The sequence below is a fragment of the Heteronotia binoei genome, chromosome 11, assembly GCF_032191835.1.
Source record: "Heteronotia binoei isolate CCM8104 ecotype False Entrance Well chromosome 11, APGP_CSIRO_Hbin_v1, whole genome shotgun sequence".
Taxonomy (NCBI): domain Eukaryota; kingdom Metazoa; phylum Chordata; class Lepidosauria; order Squamata; family Gekkonidae; genus Heteronotia; species Heteronotia binoei.
This window is the reverse complement of record NC_083233.1, coordinates 83,830,359-83,850,625: the sequence shown is the minus strand read 5'-3', so window position 1 is coordinate 83,850,625 and position 20,267 is coordinate 83,830,359. Positions and strand designations below refer to the sequence as shown.

Below are 20,267 nucleotides of genomic sequence, written 5' to 3'. Positions count from 1 at the left end.
CTAGCTGGCCATTTGGCAGCAATGAAGATCCTGTGAATGAGGCAGATCATGGGAAGGAGGGCAGGAAGGGCTGCAGCAGGACTTAGTTCTCGTGGCCCTTTCTTACATCCCCAGGGAAATGCTGCTTGCCACTTTTGGGTCAGGCAGAAATTTTTCTCCAGGCCAATTTGGCCAGGGATCCTGTGGGTTTCCTGCACTGTACCCCTGGAGGCCCCTTCCAACTCTATGGTTCTTTTCTAAAAGGAATAGACATTCACCCATTGCTCCACAGGGGTTCCAGGAAGTAGCACAGACATTTTCAGACTGCACTCAGAACAACATAGTAACTCACTGGACTTATGAAGCCCTAGATGGACATTCAGACGGCAGGAAAACACCCATTTGGGAAGGGAAGGGCAACACACAGGCATGGAGCGTTATGGGACACCTGAGCCTAATGCGGGGGAGCTCCCTCTGCCCTGGGAATGGCAAGGCCGGCCATGACAGGCCCCCGACTGGACCCATCCCGGCTTCACTCTCCAGCCTCCAGCAATATCCAAAGTGCTTCGGAGGATTCCTCGATTCACTGCTGGGATTTATCATTTGGCCATTTTCATGTTGCGATTTTATGTGCTGTTTTACATTATGGTCATTTCCAAAGGTCTTGTGCAAGCAGGTTTGAAAAAAGCAAGGGACAAAGAGCGCCAAGTACCTTTAAAAGGAAGGAAGGGAGCTCCCTTTGGACCACAGCCACTGCCTTTCCACATCCCCAGTGCCTGCCAAAACATTCTCAGGCTCTCTTCCAAGCTCCCTTTGGACAAAGGGCAGTCAACAGCCCGCCATGACTCTCCACCCCCCACCGAGCTGGTTCTGGGCTCTGACCGGGGGGCCACAGACATGCCTTGGCCTAGGGGGGAGCAGAAGACCTCAGCATGGTAGATGGCTCTGCCCCACCTGTCCCAGAGGCTGCCCCCTCCCAGGAGCCTGCAGTTGAGGCTCCTCCCCCCTCTCCGCCCAGACCTTGGAGGAACCAAATGTCCCCCCACCCGGGCCGGGTGCCTGTGCCCACCAGGATCCACCTCCTCCCAGCAGGGGAAGCCAGAGGCCCTGGACCCCGAGAGGAGATGCAGTGCCAGGTTAGCCGCCTCTGTGCCAGCCGTGGGACCAGCCCAGACTTCCCTCTCTGCAGGATTCTGGCCCAATAAGAAAGACCTCCCCAGGGGGGTTCCTGAAGCTGCCTCCAGAACACCTGGGGCTCCCATCCCTCTGTCTAAGTGGAGGGCAAGGAAGGGGGGGGGACTCTACCTGCCCCTGTGCTCCAGATTCTGCCAAGTCATGGTCTGTAGGCCACGCCTTGGTCTCCTTGAGAGCCATGACTTGGCAGACTCTGGAGCACAAGCCTGAGCTCTGCTTTTAACTTAGTGTCAACAACCTTTGCAAAGTTATCTCAAAAGGTGGCCCTGGGTTGGAATATACTGCAGAGGATAAACCCTGATCTGACCACTTGGACATCATGCTGAATCTCAGTCCAGGAGGGGGCCGTGGCTCAATGGCAGAGCCTCTGCTTGGCATGCAGAAGGTGGCCCAGCTTCAATCCCTGGGCAGCATCTCCACCTGAAAGGACCAGGCAGGAGGGGACCCTGGAGAGCCCCTGCCAGTCTGAGTAGACTGATGGACCCTGGGTCTGATTCACTACAAGGCAGCTCCATGCATTTGGCTTCCTTAAGAATAGTGCGGCATTCTGCCTAGAGCCTCCGAATGAGAAGAATTGCAGATTTATACCCCGCCCTTCTCTCTGAATCAGAGACTCAGAGTGGCCTGCAATCTCCTATATCTTCTCCCCCCACAACAGACATCCTGTGAGATGGGTGGGGCTGAGAGGGCTCTCACAGCAACTGCCCTTTCAAGGACAACCTCTGCCAGAGCTATTGCTGACCCAAGGCCATTTCAGCAGCTGCGAGTGGGGAATCAAACCTGGTTCTCCCAGATAAGAGTCCGCACACTTAACCACTACACCAGACTCACTCAGAAGACACCCTGTGAGGTACATGGGGCTGAGAGAGCTTTTTGCAGCAGATGCCCTTTCAAGGACAACTCCTATGAGAGCTCTGGATGACCCAAGGCCATTCTAGCAGTTGCAAGTGGAGGAGGGGGGAATCAAACCCGGTTCTCTCAGATAAGAGTCCACACACTTAACCACTACACCAAACTGGCCAAACTGGTGGGCAAGTCTGGCTTCTTGGTTAGTAAAAACCTTGGAGCTCTTGGGCAGACGCCACTGGCTCCCTTCCCCCACCCCCTCCACCAAGGCTTGGCTGAGGCTTCCTCCTTGAGTGATGGTAAGCTGTCCAGATGGATGCAAAACCCAAAGCACATTCCCGGAGAGTCCATTTTAGGGAACACTTCTGGAACAAGGCATGACTGGAGGAAAGCAGCCTGCGGAAAGTAACTCAGGGCAGTGCAGGTGCCTATAAGTGACCTAGAGAAAGTGAAACGTCTGGTAAATTCTGCAACTACCAGGAGGGACGGGAAGCCGGCCAGCAGCCAGCCCATTTCTGCAGCGCCCCAGGCCGCTGGGAAGGAGCACTAAGCCATTCCCCCCCCAGCCGACAGAAGCCCATACCTTGCCCGGCCAGTGCCCAGAGGGTGCAGGCAGCCAGTGCTAGGAGGGGGCTCTGCTATTGCAGGAGGTTAACAAAATCCGGGGGGGGGGGGGGCGGATAGGCAAGGAAGATTGGAGACTCGGCAGTCGGGCAGAATGGCTTGCATGTACGGAAGCTTATCAAGCACAAAGCCACATCACTCTGAGCCATGGTTTGAGTTGTGCCTGGGTGGGGTGGAGGTGACGGGGACATCTACCTGATGCTTAAAGACCCCCTGAGCTCCTCTCGTTGGGAGCCCCCAGCAACGCTACAAGGTATTCCTCCACTCCATGGGTAGCATCCAGTTCAGGGGTGTCGAACTCATCTGTTATGAGGGCCAGATCTAACATAAATGAGACCTTGTTGGGCCAGGCCATGTCGGATTGGGCCGAGCCATGTTGGGCCAGGCTGTGTGTGTACCTATTTAAGATTAGGTAGCAGATATATAAATTTTATAAAGAACACAAACAAACACAAATGTATTTTTAAAATAACTTAAAAGATGCTTAAAACGCTAGCACTCATTGGTCTTAAAGATTTTTTCTTTGTATTTCTCCCATGGGATCCAGGGAACTGGGCAAAGGAAGCTCTGGCTCTTTCCTTCCTTTCCCAGGGGACTGGCGGGGGGGAAGCCTCAGCCAATAGAAGGAAGAGGCTTGGCTCAGTAGCTCTGCTGTGCAATTGAGGGAGCCTTGCAAAGCAAGCTGTTACGTAGAAGGAAGCAAGAGAGAGGGAGAAGGAAGCACGCGACAGCTAGTTGCTCCGGGACCTGATAGGAGCCCCCCAGGGACCTGATTTGGCCCCTGAACTGCATGTTTGACACCCCTGATCTAGTTCTTTAGAGAGCAGCATGCCTTTCAATGGGCTGTTTTTAGTATTCCATCCCAGTGAAGCTGCTTCCGAGTGCCCCTTTCCCCACTGAGGCATTAAGCAGAAATAGCTGCCCTCCCTCCCTCCCTCCCTTCTGACAGACTTGCCCGAGAAACACAGACATACTTCCAGGGAAGTGACCGCAGCCTGGCAGCCAACCCACCAGAGGTGAGAGAGAGAAGAGGAGGCGGGGGCAGAAGCAAGGTCCTACTCACCCACAGCCACTGCAAAGGCTTCAGCAAGTTGGGGCAATAATAATACTCCATTTGCAACTGAGCAGGGGCGGCTTCAGCCTCCCTCCCGGCCTCTGCTGGTCTTTTGGTCTTTAGAGAAAAGTCGCAAGTGGAAAAAGACCACCTGGGTTAAAGGCAGGATGAATAATTCAGAGGCCTGCCCTGCGGGGTGAAAGGCACTGCTGCGCACGGCCGGCCTCTTCAACAGGTGGGGCAGCTTCCATCGCAGCAGACAGGAGGAGGAGGTCATATGACTCCCTGCTTGCTCTGCGACCAAACTGGTGCTTCTTTCCACTCACCAGCAGTGCTGGGGGACGGCCAGGAAACAACTTCTCATCTGCAGTCACCAAAATGTGTTCAAAAAAGCACCTTGTGGAGGGAAGGCGCCCACAGCCCCGTCTCTGCTGCAGCCTTTGTGGCTGGCTGGCTGACCTCATTTCCTCTGCTGCTGCACCGCAACGAGGTCACATAAAAAGGCAAGGTGTGAATTCAGGAGGGGGTCACAGCAATCGGACAGCGTGGGCTCTTCCTCCCCCTCCTCCCCCATCCCCAAGCAAGCAGCATTTGTAAAGCAGGAACCAGCACAGTAGCAGCAGCGAGTCCTACAAATTATTTATCAGCAGCTCTGTGATCCTTGGCTGGCTCCCTCTGAACAAACAGGGGGGGGGGGGGGGGAGAGGAGAGAACAGAGCTGCCTTCTCCGTCTGCTGCTCTCAAGTAATGTGACCAGTCAGTTGTGAGAGCCAGTTTGGAGTAGTGGTTAAGTGTGCGGACTCTTATCTGGGAGCCCTGGGTTTGATTCCTCACTCCTCCACTTGCACTTGCTGGAACGGCCTTGGGTCAGCCATAGCTCTCGCAGGAGTTGTCCTTGAAAGGGCAGCTTCTGAGAGAGCTCTCTCAGCCCCATCTACCTCACAGAGTGTCTGTTGTAGGGGAGGAAGGGAAAGGAGATGGTAAGCCGCTCTGAGTCTCTGATTCAGAGAGAAGGGCGGGGTATAAATCTGCAGTTCTTCCTCTTCTTCAGCCAGGGCGGTGCTGCTGGGATTCTCTGCTTTTAACTAGTGGGTGTGTCAACAGACAGTGCTGAAGCCCTGTGGGCAGAAGCCGCAGCTTCTCCAGGGGTCACGACAGATATCCTGGGTTCAGAGAGGGGTCAAAGAAGCACAGGAAGCTGCTTCCTCCTGAGCCAGAACCTTCCCCCCCCTCTGGTCCCTTGAGGCCAGCACCCTCTGCTCAGACCTCTGCAGGGCAAGTGGCAAAGCATGTCTGCTTGGCATGCAGAACAGGGCCAAGCTGTAGGTGAACTGAAAGGTCTCCGTCTGCCTGAGACCCTGGAGAGCAGTCAGAGCAGAACATACTGCCCTGAAGGGGCCGCGGGGGGGGATGTCCGATGCAGTGCAAGGCAGCTTCTTGTGTTTGTGGCTGCCTCCCGTCTGATGCTTTCTTAACCGGGCAAGACTTGAACCAGGGGCCTCCCCCACAACACACACACACACAAAGAACCACTCCCTGCTCCACCTGCTGCCCTGGCTCCCTCTCGGATTTGGGGCACAATTCAACAACCCCACGCTGGCTTTCAAAGCCCTGCACGGCTTGGCTCCAAGGTACCCCGGAGGCCACCCGCACCCACCTGGACCTGCCCAGTTCTATGAGAACCATTTATCTTCCTGTGGATCTGAAGATAACTTTAGGACTTCTGTCGGCACAATCCATAGCGGTTTTCTCTCATCACCATATTTGTTATATTTTTTCCAAGTATTCAACAGATTTCTTCTTATGTAATGATGTGAGAAAAATCCATCCATCTTCTCCTTTCCGTAGTACATATAGGCATGCCAACCAAAAATATTTCCATGGCCTTCTAATGCCAGTAATTTTCTATTAAGCAAAGTTATCCAGTCCTTAATCCATACCAAATACACTGCATCATGATATAACTTAAAGTCAGGCAATTGGTATAGATTAAGGACCGGATAACTTTGCTTAACTGGACCTGCCCAGTTCTCATGTCAGACAAGGCCTTGCCACGGGGGGGGGCTGCGCAGGAGCAAGGGCCTGTGGATGAGGCTCACAGGCAGCTACAAGCCTGGAGGGGGGGAGGGCTGCATCACCTGTCCGTTTTTCCCCAGATTTAACCAGCTGGCCCGGATTAGTGCTTGCAAGGAGTGGCATCAGCAGGGTGGCCGTGAGGAAAGATTAAACCCTGCTGAGATTAAATTTGCCTTCTGCTCCCACTGATCCCAGCAGGCAGGGCGCAGATCACAGAGAAGTGGCCACGGCAAGTGGCAGGCAAAGCTCAGGGAGGAAAGAGCTCCGGCCCACCCTGCTTTCCTCCAGGAGAAGACCGGATGAGGGCCACAGTGTCCCTGGAAGGCCACTGCTTGCCTATGGACAGCGCTCGAAGCACATGACTGGCACCACGGAGGCCAACACGGATGGCAACACACTTAGGACATCCTGTGCACACCGACTGTTTTCAGAGGTCGTTCCATAGAAAAAAAGGTGGTGGAGCTCATTAGCATAACTTATTAGCATGTCCCCCCCCCCGCCAAAAGCAACCTGATGCAAGAAAGGAGAGCCCTGGGCAAGCGAGGCCTCTAGCCAGCACAAGCAGGCCCCGTTCGCCTGGGGCTCTCCTGCCCCCCTCCCCCAGTCAAAAGGCCAACAAGCTCTTGGGGGTGCGGCAAAGCCCCTGGTGGCTGGCTGGCTGCCCGCTCTCCTCATCCAGGGATTGTTATGCAGCTGCACCTCCTATTCAATGGACAAGGTAGGTGGGGAGGAGGAGGGGGAACCCTCAGAAAGGTTCAGGAGCTGCATTCCTCTGAGCTCCTGCTGAATCAGAGGCTTGACTGTGCTTCAAATATGGTTGTGCTCCTGCCTCTTTGGAGTCTAGGGAGCTAAACCTGGCCCAGCCCTCCCCGTTCTACCCTCATGACCACCATGGGTGGCACACGAGGGGGAGAGAAGGTGACTGACCCATGGTCTCCCAAGGAGTATCGCAACAGGAGGGGGGGGGGAGGAATGCCAGTCGTCTCCCTGCTTCAGCACCCTTAACTGCTGCACCGGACAGCTTCAACAGTCTTTTCAGTAGACCTTATTTCCTTTCTCAGCATCTCCAACATTTATCTAAGGAATTGTTACAATCTATGCTTATAATTTTAACAGAATATTCTTTTTAGAATCATAATGTTGGAAGGGAGCTCCAGGGTCATCTAGTCTAACCCCCTGCACAAGGAAAGAAATTCGCAAATACCCTCCCCCCACACAGACGTCCCCCAAGTGACCTCTGTTGCACTCCCAGAAGGTGGCAAAAACCCCTCCAGGATCACTGACCAAACTGGCCTGGAGAAAATTTGCTGAGTGATCCCCAAAGTGCCAATCAGCACTTCCCTGAGCGTGCAAGATGGAGTCACAAGAACTAAGCACCGACACAGCCCTTCCCGCCCTCCTTCCCATGATCTGCCCAATTCTCAGAATCAGCATTGCAGTCAGAGGGCCATCCAGCCTCTGTTGAAAAACCTCCAAGGAAGGAGCGCCCACCACCTCCCGAGGAAGCCTGTTCCACTGAGGAACTGCTCTAATGGTCAGGAAGTTCTTCCTAGTGTTTAGTCTTTTCACTGGATTTAATTTTCACTTGTGCACTACAAAATATTGTCACACAAAAGGGAAAACGGAGCTTCCTGACCTCTCTTTGTTGACACCTCCACACACGCCAAACAGACTCTCTTGCTTTTTTGTAGTCCTGGATGCAAATCCCTCCAGCAACTGAACATAAAACTTCTTGCAGCTGACCAGGTGGGCTTTGGATCTCTATGCATCTTCTGCAACCAATCCAGTAGACCAGGGGTGGCCAACAGTAGCTCTCCAGATGTTTTTTGCCTACAACTCCCATCACTCCCAGCCATTGGCCATGCTGGCTGGGGCTGATGGGAGTTGTAGACAAAAGACATCTAGAGAGCTACCGCTGGCCACCCCTGCAGCAGACCTTAGGGCAAGAGTTCCCATCCTTTTCAGAATGGTGGCCCCAAAGTCCAAACTTACTTGACATGGTAGCTAATCCAAGCCTTGGCCCAAAGCTCTCCTGCGCCCCGGGCCAAGTGGCATTCCAGCCCCCACAGCCTTGGCAGATGGAAGCCACATCCCAAGCTCTGACCAGCCTCTCCTTCTCCTCCCCACTCCAGATTCTTCAGTACACGTTTTACTTGACTGATGTGGCAGGGTCTCCGTTAATTACTCTCAGCATCCCACAATTAAGGACAGATCTGCCCATCCAGCTCCAATTTGGCATATTTATTGCCATGTCTCCCCCCGCCAATTAAACCCAAACAAACAGCAAAAATATAAGAAGATGAAGAAGATATTGGATTTATATCCCGCCCTCCACTCCGAAGAGTCTCAGAGCGGCTCACAATCTCCTTTCCCTTCCTCCCCCACAACAGACACCCTGTGAGGTGGGTGGGGCTGGAGAGGGCTCTCACAGCAGCTGCCCTTTCAAGGACAACCTCTGCCAGAGCTCTGGCTGACCCTTTTCCCTGCAGCCACTTTGGCCGGACCTGCCTGTCCCGCATTGGTCTTGTCAGCCACCAGCGAGCCTGCAGCAGACGTGGACTATTGCACCCTTCTTAAATCTTCGTTCGCGAAGCCAAGCCGAGAGATGCTAAGTGACTGCTCACCCTCTGCCTATATGTATGGACTGGTAACTTCCATGTTACTGTATCCGAGGAAGTGTGCCTGCGCATGAAACCTTATACCGCAAATAAAACTGTTTGGTCTTAAAGGTGCCACGGGACTCAAACTTTGAACAACATGTCTATGCGGTGAAGAAAAAATCTCACTGAATATACGACATGAACCTCTTTCCGGGGTCAGATCCTGGTTTTCAAAATACAAAACAACAACAACAATGGAAAGATCCATTAGGGAAGGCTGGCCCCTGACCCACTTTGGGGTCCTGATCCGCAGGGTTGGGAAACTCTGCCTTAGCCTCCCACAAGACACTGTTCTGCTCCAAAGGGCATCCCTGAGTCAGGAGCCATCAAGCTCATGAGGAGGCAGGATGTGATGCTGTGAGTGTTTGAGGGCTTCACCGCCGACTGGCACGATAAGGCTTTGGCTCAATCCACTGTGGGGAAAGGTGGCTGCTTCGTATGCATGCAAATACATCCAACGAGCACTTGAGAGATAAGGTTTTCAAGGGAAGCCAACAAAAACAGTGCACACACTGAACTGACAATATGCGGAAAAGTCGGGGAGGGGGTGGATTCTGGACCGAGACAAAAGACAGCCGCAGACACCTGAGGAGGGGCAGAAATCTCCCCGGTGCTCACCTCTGATGTTCTCATCTCTCCATGCCAGAGAATAGCTCATTCAAACGGCGGCTGAATAGGCCTGGCTTTTAAAAGCAGACCGGGGCTCAGGCAGTTAAGATGTGAGTCCAGGAGCAACCGTAGGCAGCAGCACTCAAAGGCAGCAGCCCTCCCCATCTTGCCCAGCACAGGGCCAGACTCAAGGGAGCTCACCAGCATCACCCTAAATCGCAAATGTACAGTGAAATAAAGAAAACCACCTGGTGCCACAGCCTGCACCCAAATGCAGAAAGGTAACCGAAGGCTGAGCTCTCCTCCCCTTCAATGCTGCAGAAGCTGCAATCTTTCCAGTCACCACATGGTGGAGTTAAACGCCCCAAAGGTCAGAAGTCGTGGATTCCTCCACATGCAGATCCACTAGCCGTGGGCCCTGCTCTGAAGATCTGAATTACGCCACTTTGGGCTTTCACAGATGAGGCGTTTTTATCACAGCCACACCAGTGACCCGAAAGAAACCCAAATGGCCACCAAGGCCAAGAAACGACAAGACACCAGAATGCCAGGCAGGGATCATCTTGGAGGGTGGCCCCTCTCTGGTCTCCACGGTGAGAAGCCAGGCGGCCTGAGGCTTCCGTGAAGCAATTTCCTGGCTAATTACTGCATTACAATCAGCACTGAAGATCAACAAATGCAAGACGTTTACCAGTCAAATCTTGATTAAACACACATTGGTTTGTAGCAAGGAGCGTAAAGAGCGTTTGCAGTTAATTGTTGGTTGTCAAAGAAAGCTTATTTTTATATAAAAAAGCATCTAAACATCTTCCTTCACTGTCAGATAAGAACTCTTTAATCATGCCATGTATATTTTACATGTAAATAGTGACCCTCTTGATCTCTGATTGGAGGATACAAAAGAGACTGTGCCTGATTTAGGGCACTGCAACTTATGTCTTTGAGAGATGTTAACATGTGTTTCCTGCAATAAAAATTAGATTAGTGTTTTTGCTCCTTACATTTCTTTTGCAAGGTTCATTTAAGCTGTTAACATTCCATGACATTCAAAGTACACACTGCATCATAAGGTATCAATTCTGTATTCATTTCGTCCCTTGATCTTTTTCCTATTTTTTTTTTTAAATCAGTTGCATTCTTCAGCTTCTTCCGGAGCCTTCATGTATAATCTTCCCTGAAACCTAAATGTTAATGTAAAGGAAGGACCCCACTTAAAATCTGTGTTTTTATTTCTCAATAGCTGCATGAAAAAAAACAAATTTCTTCTTTTGGGGGGAACATGATCGTAACAGATCACGATTAATCTTCATCAGGTGAACTTTCAAATGCTGTTACATCTCTACAGATCTTTGTACCACAAGCAATTTCTGAACTGACATGCTCTCTCAATTGCTACAAAGCATTGAAATCTGAGGACGAGAGACGTGTCACAAGACTGGAGTCAGACAGACGTTACCCCATTTTTCAAAAAAGCGAGGAGGGATGACGCAGAAAACCACAGGCCAGTCAGTCTGACTTCTGTCCCAGGAAAGAGATTGGGGCAGATCTTAAAGGGATCAATCTGCGAGAAATCCAGGGAAATCAGCAGGGATTTGTCCCAACAGGTCCTGCCAGACCAGCCTCATTTTCTTCTCTAATCAAGTGATGAGCTTACTGGATCAAGGGAATGCTGTGATGTTGGTAGCCTGAAATTTCAGTAAGGCTTTTGGCAGGGGTTCCCCATGATGTTTTGATGGGTAAACTAGAGGACCATGGACTGGACTCTAGGAGAGTTCGGTGGACAGAGAACTGGTTGGAAAACCACACTCAAAGAATAGTTGTGAATGGCATTACATCTGAATGGAGGGAGATGTCCAGTGGAGTGCCACAGGGCTTGGTTCTGGGTCTGGTACTTTTCAATATTCTTATCAGTGATCTGGATGAGGGTGTGGAGGGGCTACTCATTAAATCTGCAGATGTCACCAAATTGGAAAGAGGAGCAAACACACCAGAAGATATAGAATTCAACAAGCATGCAGATCTCTCTGCCCGCAGCCAGCTGTTATAGGACAACTACAACACACACACACACAGCCTGTAAAACCTCACAAAAGGAAGCATACGTAACACAAAAGCATTCCTCCCCCAGGTGTGGAACTGGGGTGAGCAGCCCAGATCAATAAAGACCCTCTGCTCCAGATAGTCCAACCATTTGAGACAAGCCCCGCCTGTCTCCGGACCCTCGTGCTACCTGAGCTGCGCTCGAGGGGCCCTGCGACCCTCCTGGTCCACAGGGATGCAGGTCACTGACACACAAGAGGTTCCAACTATCCTCTGAGAAGCTCAGAAAGGAGTGATTCTCTCCTCCACCAAACTTGTGAACTGAGACACTGACAGCAACAGACCCAAGCCCCACACCCCAGCAAGCTTCACAGCCAAGGGAGAATCTGAACCCCCCTGCTGTTCCGGCACTTCCACCAAGACAACGAAGCAGCTCTTTCAAGCCAGCCCTGCAGATACAACAGCAGCAGGTTCTGCTCACACTCGTGTCACCCTCACGAGCTCCTCCTGACGGTGGACTCTGCAGGGTGTCATCCAGATGCACAGAACAGAAGAGGAGCAACGGACCAAAGCAAGTGCCTACCGTTGCCCAGTGGTCCACCCTCCGGTCCCCGTAGAAGCTGCGACTCCTCCGCTGGAAAGTCAGGTGTGGAGAGCTGCTGGCTCCTGGGCTCTCAGGGTCTGGCCGGCTCCGTTCTTTTTCCAGGTCCTGGGAAAAGAAGACACGAGGGAGTCTGCACAGAGACCACATGCCTGCCTGCAATCCCCCGGGGGGGGGGGGGGAGGGGGTAGCTGCTGGAGTCTCTCAGCCACATCCAAGCAGGGCATGTGCTGAATTGCAACTGTGCCCAGAAAGATGCCCCAGGGTGGGCACAACATGGCATATACTGGGGGGGGGGACTGAAATGGAGCTCTATCAAGCGTTCACAGGTCTGCCCACCCATCCCTCGCAAGACCCAACTTCTTCCTTCATACGCACCTTTTTCTCTTCACAAGGCAGGAAGCGCTGTTGAGAGGCACTCCTTTGTCTGCTCTGCCGGGCGTCGTCTGCCTGTTCCGGTGGGAAGCTTTGGCGGAATCTGTGCTGCTCCCGCCTCTCCCATCCTTCAGGCCCACCCGGGCGGCTGCCCTCCGCTTTGGCCAGGTGAGTTTTTCCTTTTGCATCTGGGGAGGCACCTGCCGAAGCAGCCGTTGCAGCTGAGCTGCTCTTCCGAGGGCTTCCGGCCAGACTGCTCCTCCTCCTGCTGTGCCCCTCACCCTCTGGAGGAGGCACATCGGCCGCCTGCTGCTGCTGCTTTGGCCCCGGTCCTTTCTGCAAGAGGCTGTTGGTGAGCGCTGAGGAGGGGTGAGGAGCGAAGCCAGCCTCCCCTTGCAAGTCCAAAGAGAGGGGGCTGTACTCTCCGTGTTTTGCCCCTGGGGACCACAGCATGAGGCTCGCTCCCGGCTCCTCATCCAGAATGAAGGTCTTCTTCTTCTTGGAGCTGGTGGCATCTGCAGGCAAGCCCAGGCCAGGAGGCCTTGCCCCGGGAGAGGGGCTGAACTTCCCACCCCTCTGCTGGAGGGAACTCAGCTCCCGGCTGTCCAGCCTCTCTTTCTCACTTGCGCACATGGTCTCAGGCCTGGGGACATCCTGCCTAGGGCTTCTCGGGGAATCCTTCCAGCCGTGTGACTCTTTCCGGCTGTAACTGAAAGATGTTTTCTCCAAGGAACTCCTTCTCCCCTTCTCCCAAGGAAACAGGCTGCTGTCTTCCCCCTCTCTCCTGTCCCGAGTCACAGAGGGCTTCAGAGAATCTTCTTTATACTCTGCCATCAAAGCGTCAATGTCAAGAACCCTTGAGCGGTAATTATCAGCGTTCTTCTCCATGGAGCCGCCATGGCTATAGTCACTGGGCTTCCTTTGCCCTAAATGGTCACCACCACCTTGGTGGAGAGGTCTGAAATATGAGGGGGACTTCTGGTCGCCTGGTGAGGAGGAAGAGGCCACGACTGCGTGAATGAGATGTTCAGTACCTGGAGTCCTATCTTTAGCATCCTCCATCTGCCTCTCAAGAGACCTCCAGCTCTCCTCTCTCCCCTCGCTTACTGGATATTTAAATGGCCCTTTCTTCAGAAGAGCTGATGCATCTCCTCCTCCTCCTCCTGCTTCCTCCCAGTCCCTGCCAAAGTGCCTACCCAAAGAGCCTGGGGCCTCAGAAATGGCGGCACAGGACCGGAGATCGGATGATGGATGGGATCTTCTGGGAGCGCCTGCATTAGAAGCAAACGACGCGTGTTCCACCAGTGAGGAAAACCATCTGCTTTGGTGAGCAAATTCTTTGTCAGAGCTCCCTTCAGCTTCATTCGGGATCTGGTACGTAACGGCGAAATAGGTGACCTTTGGAGTCGATGGAGAGGGCTGATCCTTAAAACGGCCCTCAGGACTGCTGGGAGAAACCGAAGTCCCCTCCCTCGGCTCCAAGGTGCCTCTGGGCTTTCTGCTTTTCTTCGCAATCGAGCCCTCGTGGAATTGCAAAGAGTCTCTTCGAATCAGTGCTTTGGTGCCCTCTTCAGCCAGGGTCCCCCCCGCACCCTCAAACCTGAAGTCGTGAGACAACGTTTTCCGCCGCCATCTTTCCGATGCCTTCCCAGCAGAAGCACAATGGCCGCTTCTCTTCCCCTGCTCTTCGGCCTCGAAGTGAAGATGCGAGTGTCCTTCGGGTCTGTGACCTGCAGCATCTGATGTTTCTTGTGCACGGCGTGCAGTTGGGCATGTCCGGAGCCCAGAGACTTTGGCTTCTTCCTGCTCGTAGGTTCTCCTGTCTGTGCTATGGTGGGGAAGCACCTTGCTGCCAACCGTTTGCCACGGGCTATTCCCACTGCCAGAAAGATGCCCCTCCGGCTTCCTGGGACTGCCCGAAGCCCAGCTCTGACTGATGTCGGCTCCAGTGTCCCCACCGTCCATCCTGCCAGGTCCTGCTTCGGAATTCCCAGGTAAGTGTTTCAGCACTTTGGAACCTTCTGTCTTCCCTCTGCTCTTCTCTTTCTCCACTTCTGCAGATGCCACACAGACTCTGTCTTCCGTCGCACCTCCACCTCTGTCTCTATTTGTCAAGCATGAAACTTTTGCAGTCACATGCTTCTGTCCAATCTGATTTTTGTCCAACTCTGCTTGCACAGAGAAAGCACGCTGGCCAAGGGAGGCATTAAATGCTCGCGAAGTATCTGCTTCCGCAGTAGTTGGCACCCCATCCTTCCTTTTGGAAACAAAGCCATCCTCTTTCCAGCTGTCCCGCTTGAGGTCAAGGCTACGCGACCAGGAAGCATCCACAAAACTCTCCCCAAGTCTCCTCCTCTCTTTCAGGGACCTTCTGCTTCGCAGAGTTACCGCTTTATCCTCGCAGACTGTAGCAATGGCTTCACTTTGAGCCCTTTTGCCCACTGTCTGGAGAATTTCATACTTTGGCTCTACCCTCTGGCACACTAAGGAGTCTCCCGCGTGCTTTGGGGAGGGGTACTCCCACTTCTCCATGCTGGTGGGTTTTTTCCACGTGGTCTCCTGCAGGACTCGCTCTTTAGTTAAGGCGTTTGCTTTTCCAGGTTTTTTGGCATCCACTAATCTATCGAGCTGCCTTTGGGGCATTTCCTCGGAGAAGACTGCGGACTCTGCTGCTTTTCCCATCCAGGATTCCCTACAGTTCCCAAGCGCCTCATTCGTTGGCTGGGATGGGGGCTCAGCTGCAAGGTGATCAGCAGTTACGTTGTGCCTTTGCATGTGATGCTCAAACATCGTTGCCCTGACAGTTTTGATGCATGCTTTTTCTGCAGGGAACGTGGAACTTGTGTGCACGTCGTGACCTGCAAGTGAAGCGGGGCTGTCCCCCTGGAGAGCGCCGCTCTGCCTCTCTCGGGCCAAGCTGCCATCTCTCTGCAGCGGCAGGATTTTCACAGGCGGCTGCTGCTGCGGCCTCCACGGCACTCCTCCAGCGTGGGCTTCTCCAGAGTCTGTCCCAAACACCAGAGTCGCCTTGATCTGAAACAAAGAAGCAAACAGCCCAACGGTTTAGAAAAAGTTTTTGAGACAGTGCCACCGAGGCAGGTGGGGCAGCACCGCTTCCAAAATCCAAAACTGATGGCACCATTTAACACCCAGTGCAACCTCAGCCCCTGCTTCAGGACTCCTACTGGGAGGATTAGATCCACTGGTTTATCCCAGAGGGCTTCAGGCTTGTGCCAATCCCCTGTGACCGCTGCAGGACCTCCACAGTTGACACGCATGGCTCTCCATGATAAGCGCAGCAGCCAGCAGTGGAACGCCCTGGTCTTTGCACAGGAGACGTCAGGAACCCACCAGCCCTGAAGAAGAGGGGCAGAACTCCAGTGTGCCTTGTCGGGCAAGGCAAGAGGCTTCTATCTGGCCTGCGACCCCTTTACAAAAACAAACTCTCTCAAGCTTTATAGCAATGAAACTGTAGTTCATCCCCCTTTCTGCACTCAAAGCATTTTTTAAATAAACAGAACGCTCCAAAACTAGGGCTATTGAGGGAAGTGATTTTGATGCTTGAGCTGAAGTGAAACCCAGTGTGCAACGGTTAACTTTAGCCAACTGAGAAGCAGGAGTGAAACTTAGGGATGCTGCATATTATTGTGACGTCTCTGTGTTAGACAGAGCTCGATACATCTCAAGTCCATCTTGACAGCGAGAAATTAAAGTGGGACCACTGAGCATGTTTAATAGCTTTATGCATATTCAGCATAGGCAATTGCTTCATTTGCAGGGACATGGAATACATGTTGAAGGCGGGGCTTCATATTAAAGAGCTGATATGTAAATTGTGTGTGTGAGGTGTAACGGAAAGTTGCAAACCTTGCTGTCTCACCCAATGAGACGGCAGGGGAGGGATCTATCAGTTGGGATCAGGATAAATTGCACGGAATTTTGTTAATGAGCCCAGCTTGCCTGTTGTATGCTCCTGCTGATATCAGTAAAAACTTTAGAATGGATCTACTTGACTGGCTTTGTTTTCCTTTTGGAGGTTCAGGGGGAACCCGTTTATAACAATATGAAGGTTGGGGGCGGCGGGAGAACACCACTGACATGGGGGGAGGTATATTCCTATCATCGCCCCCCCTGGCTTCTCCACTGTTTTCAAACTATAAAAGAGGGCACTATCAAATCCTATCTTATCTTTTGTAATAAATGAAATTGTTACAGACACAGTCTGCAGACCTGCCTGTGAGGCAACCTGTGCACAGGGCGGGGCCCTGCCAGCACCATCCACCCTGCCCAAGGTGTGACCTGCTGCTGAGCACCTCCAGGTCTCCAGGTCTCTGAGGTTGCCCAACGGCCTACTGCTCTCTAGACCTCACCTGGTGGCTGGCAGCCTGCAGCCTTGCTGGCCAAAAGACGGTCTCCCAAGACCCCGTCACAGGCAGCTTCAGCCCCGCAGCACATTTCCTTCTTAGGAAGATTATCTGCATTCGCTTTTTTCTATTATTTCCATTTGGACCCTATTGTGAGGTTGGGCCCCCCCATCGGAGGGGAAAGGGGGATAAAAAAGGCTCACTTAAATAAGATGAGGCCACTGTTTCCAGTTTAATTCCATATCCAAGCCGGCTGACGGTCTCACTAAGACTGTGACTGCACGATCACTCCTTCCAAGTCCAAACAATCGGCCTTTTTTAATTACAAAATTTATAGCTTCTGTTCTTCCCACTTCCCGGAGGGCAAAAACTAAGCAATACTTGTAGTTTTGTTAAGGCATTTATGGCTTTCAGATTTCTTCCATATGCCAAATGTAACGTTGCTGCAAATGACTTAGGTTAGAGCAGTAAAATATATTTCTTTTATAAGGAAGTAAATATTGTGCCTCCTTCTGTTGTTCTCCCCGTAAACAGCCTGTTTCTTAATAGCATCAACATTTCCAAGTGTTTAAGTCTCCAGCCAGAGCACTTGTGATTTCTCTCCACAGTGTGGTGTAACTGATCAGGGCGTTGCAAGGTCCTGAGAACACGAAGTTGACTTCCACTGAGTCAGATCACTGGTCTACCCAGGTTACTAATACCCCTGCATCGTCTTGGCAGAGAAAGGGAGGGGCCATGGCTTAGTGGTAGAGCCTCTGCTTGGCATGCAGAAAGTCCCAGGTTCAATCCTCAGCATCTCCAGTTAATAAAACCAGGCGGTAGGGGATATGAAAGACCCCAGAGAGCTGCTGCCAGTCTGAGCAGACAATACTGACTTTCATAGACCAATAGTCTAATTCAGTTTCCCACAATACAAGAACTTGTGGGCACTCAATGAAATTGCTGAGCAGTCGGGTTAGATGGATAAAAGGAAGTACTTCTTCACCCAAAGGGTGATTAAGTGGAATTCACTAACAGAGGAGGTGGTGGCAGCTACAAGCATTGCCAGCTTCAAGAGGGGATTGGATCAACACATGGAGCAGAGGTCCATCAGTAGCTATTAGCCACAGTGTGTTGTTGGAACTCTCTGTCTGGGGCAAGTGATGCTCTGTATTCTTGGTGCCTGAGAGGGGCAACAGTGTGAGGACTTCTAGTCTCCTGGCCCCATTGATGGACCTCCTGATGGCACCTGGGGTTTTTTGATGACTATGTGTACAGAGTGTTGGACTGAATGGGTCATTGGCCTGATCCAACATGGCTTCTCTTATGTTCTTATGTTCATACAAGGCAACTTTGAAGGACAGCCAGTTTGGTGTAGTGGTTAAGTATGTGGACTCTCATCTGGGAGAACCAGGTTTGATTCCCCACTCCTTCACTTGCAGCTGTTGGAATGGCCTTGGGTCAGCCATAGCTCTCGCAGAGCTGTCCTTTAAAGGGCAGCTTCTGTGAGAGCTCTCTCAGTCCCACCTACCTCACTGGGTGTCTGTTGTGTGGGGAGAGGAAGGGAAAGGAGATTGTAAGCCCCTCTGAGACTCCTTTCGGTAGTGAAGGGTGGGGTATAAATCCAATCTCTTCTTATTCTCCATGTGTTCCATTTGTTAAGTCCAAAGGGATTTCACATCACCCGCTACCTTTCCACAAAAAATGCATGCAACCCAGATCCTCTGTCACTGAACCGCAAGCCCTCCTGAAGTCCTGAAGTCCTGGGTACATCTTGAGCCATAGGAACCTTCCATTAAGTTTACTGGACTACTGGGCCTCAGATCCACAGAACTGCGCACCAGAGCGAGATTCAAGTCCAGCAGCACCTCCAGGAGCAACCAGATCTTCAGGGCATGTGATCTTTCGAGAGTCAGAGCTTTCTCCATCAGATACCTAAAGCCAGTGTGTGCCTTATTTACATGACCCTATAAAGGTAAAGGCAGTCCCCTGTGCAAGCACCAGTCATTTCCAACTCTGAGGTGACATTGCATCACGATGTTTTCACAGTTTTTACAGGGTGGTTTGCCATTGCCTTCCCCAGTCCTCTACACTTCCCCCCCCAGCAAGCTGGGAAGTCATTTGACCGACCTTGGAAGGATGGAAGGCTGAGTCAACCTTGAGCTGGCTACCTGAACCCAGCTTCTGCCAGGATTGAGCTCAGGTCATGAGCAGAGCTTGGACTGCAGCTGACCACTCTGCACCATGGGGCTCCTGTACATGACCTTATATACCCTCACAAATGCTTATACACATTTGTGTACCCCCTACAAGTCAAACAGCCCTCTTTATTTACATAGCAAGACTTCTTTAGGAATCAAATGTTCCTACAAATTGAACAAAACCAGGTTTTGGGACTCCCTGCAGTCTCCGTGCCGTATCTGGAGATAATTAATTAAGGGTATAGTGGTTAGAACAAACAAAAGTAAACCATAGGAGGTATGTGGGAGGAGAACATGCATTTGGGACACTAGTTAACTAAATGAGAGATTGTTTTTTTATGATTAAAACACGTGAACAAAGTAACCACGGATCCTGCATACAATTTCCCGGCACTGTCTCGTTCAGCAAAGGGATTAGCCATCTAAGCTTATTAGGATTAGGTTGTCCTTAAACTGCAGCCGGCCCATTTCTTGTACGGCCACCTGGGTCAGCAGAGCCCTACATGACACCTAAATAGGATTCGGTTTGTCAAAAGGCCCCGATTCACCAGGCTCTCTCACCTCTGGACTCTCCTGCGTTTTGTTTGCTGGCTTCTTGTTCAGCTCGGCCAGTTTCTCAGCCTTCAGTTCGCCGGCAGTGATGTGGCTTGAAAACCTGTCAAGCAAAGAATCACACAATTCTTTTTTTAGATTTATGGAGAGCTTCACAGCCTCCCACTTGACAGCTCCATCCTCTACACCAGAAGTGCAGCATTTGACTGCACACGCTACCAAAACTGTAGGCTTCTCATACGATTTGGACCCCACAAATGCCATCTGACAACAGTTTCCTGCCGCTCAAAGAGTCTTCCCCCCTCATAAGCTGAGCCTCTTGAGACACAGCCGGGCTCCTTTCTCCTGCAGAAAAGGCCAAACTGGCAGAACAGATATACAGGATCAGACCCTTTTAACAGCCATACTTTCCCTTATTCCAAGGCCCTGGTTTCAGCCTTGCTAATGTGCCCATGGATCTCACCCTGCTCACACTTTCCCAGGCCTGGACCCTATTTGAGACGGCCTTTTTTAGAGCTGTAAGAGCCCCGTGGCGCAGAATGTTAAGGCTGCAGTACTGCAATCCTAAGCTCTGCTCACGACCTGAGTTCGATCCCCAGTGGAAGCTGGGTTTTCAGGTAGCCGGCTCGAGGTTGGCTCAGCCTTCCATCCTTCCGAGGTCGGTCAAATGAGTACCCAGCTTGCTGGGGGGGAAGTGAAGATGACTGGGGAAGGCAATGGCAAACCGCCCTGTTAAAAGTCTGCGGTGAAAACGTTGTGATGCGACGTCACCCCAGAGTCGGAAATGACTGGTGCTTGCACAGGGGACCTTTCCTTTCCTTTTTAGAGCCAACCCCCTTTCTTAGCCTTCCTCTGGACAGGGGCTGTGGCTCAGTGGTCGAGCATCTGTGAGATATGCAAAAGGCTCCACACTCAATCCCTGGCACCATCTCCAGTTAAAAAGGACCAGGCGGTAAGTGATGTGAAAGACCCCTTCCTGAGACCCTGGAGAGCCGCTGCTGGTCTGACTGGAGGAGTCCGACTTTGATGGATCAAGGGTCTGATTCAGCAGAAGCGGGGTTTTCTTTCTAGCAGGAGCTACTTTGCATATGTGGAAGAACCAAGCACCACCAC

The 20,267-nt window shown here is 52.0% G+C and overlaps 1 protein-coding gene across 1 annotated transcript in view; it reads right to left on the bottom strand.

Moving 5' to 3' along the window:
• The window catches only part of KIAA1671 (KIAA1671 ortholog), a 127,726-nt gene that overhangs the window by 72,388 nt on the left and 35,071 nt on the right, over positions 1-20,267 (bottom strand). Inside the window, exons 4-6 of the mRNA XM_060249843.1 lie at positions 19,164-19,257; positions 12,062-15,091; positions 11,666-11,791 (exon numbers count right to left, since the gene is read on the bottom strand). Of these exons, the coding sequence (XP_060105826.1) occupies positions 11,666-11,791; positions 12,062-15,091; positions 19,164-19,257 (3,250 nt within the window). The remainder of the gene's footprint in view (positions 1-11,665; positions 11,792-12,061; positions 15,092-19,163; positions 19,258-20,267) is intronic.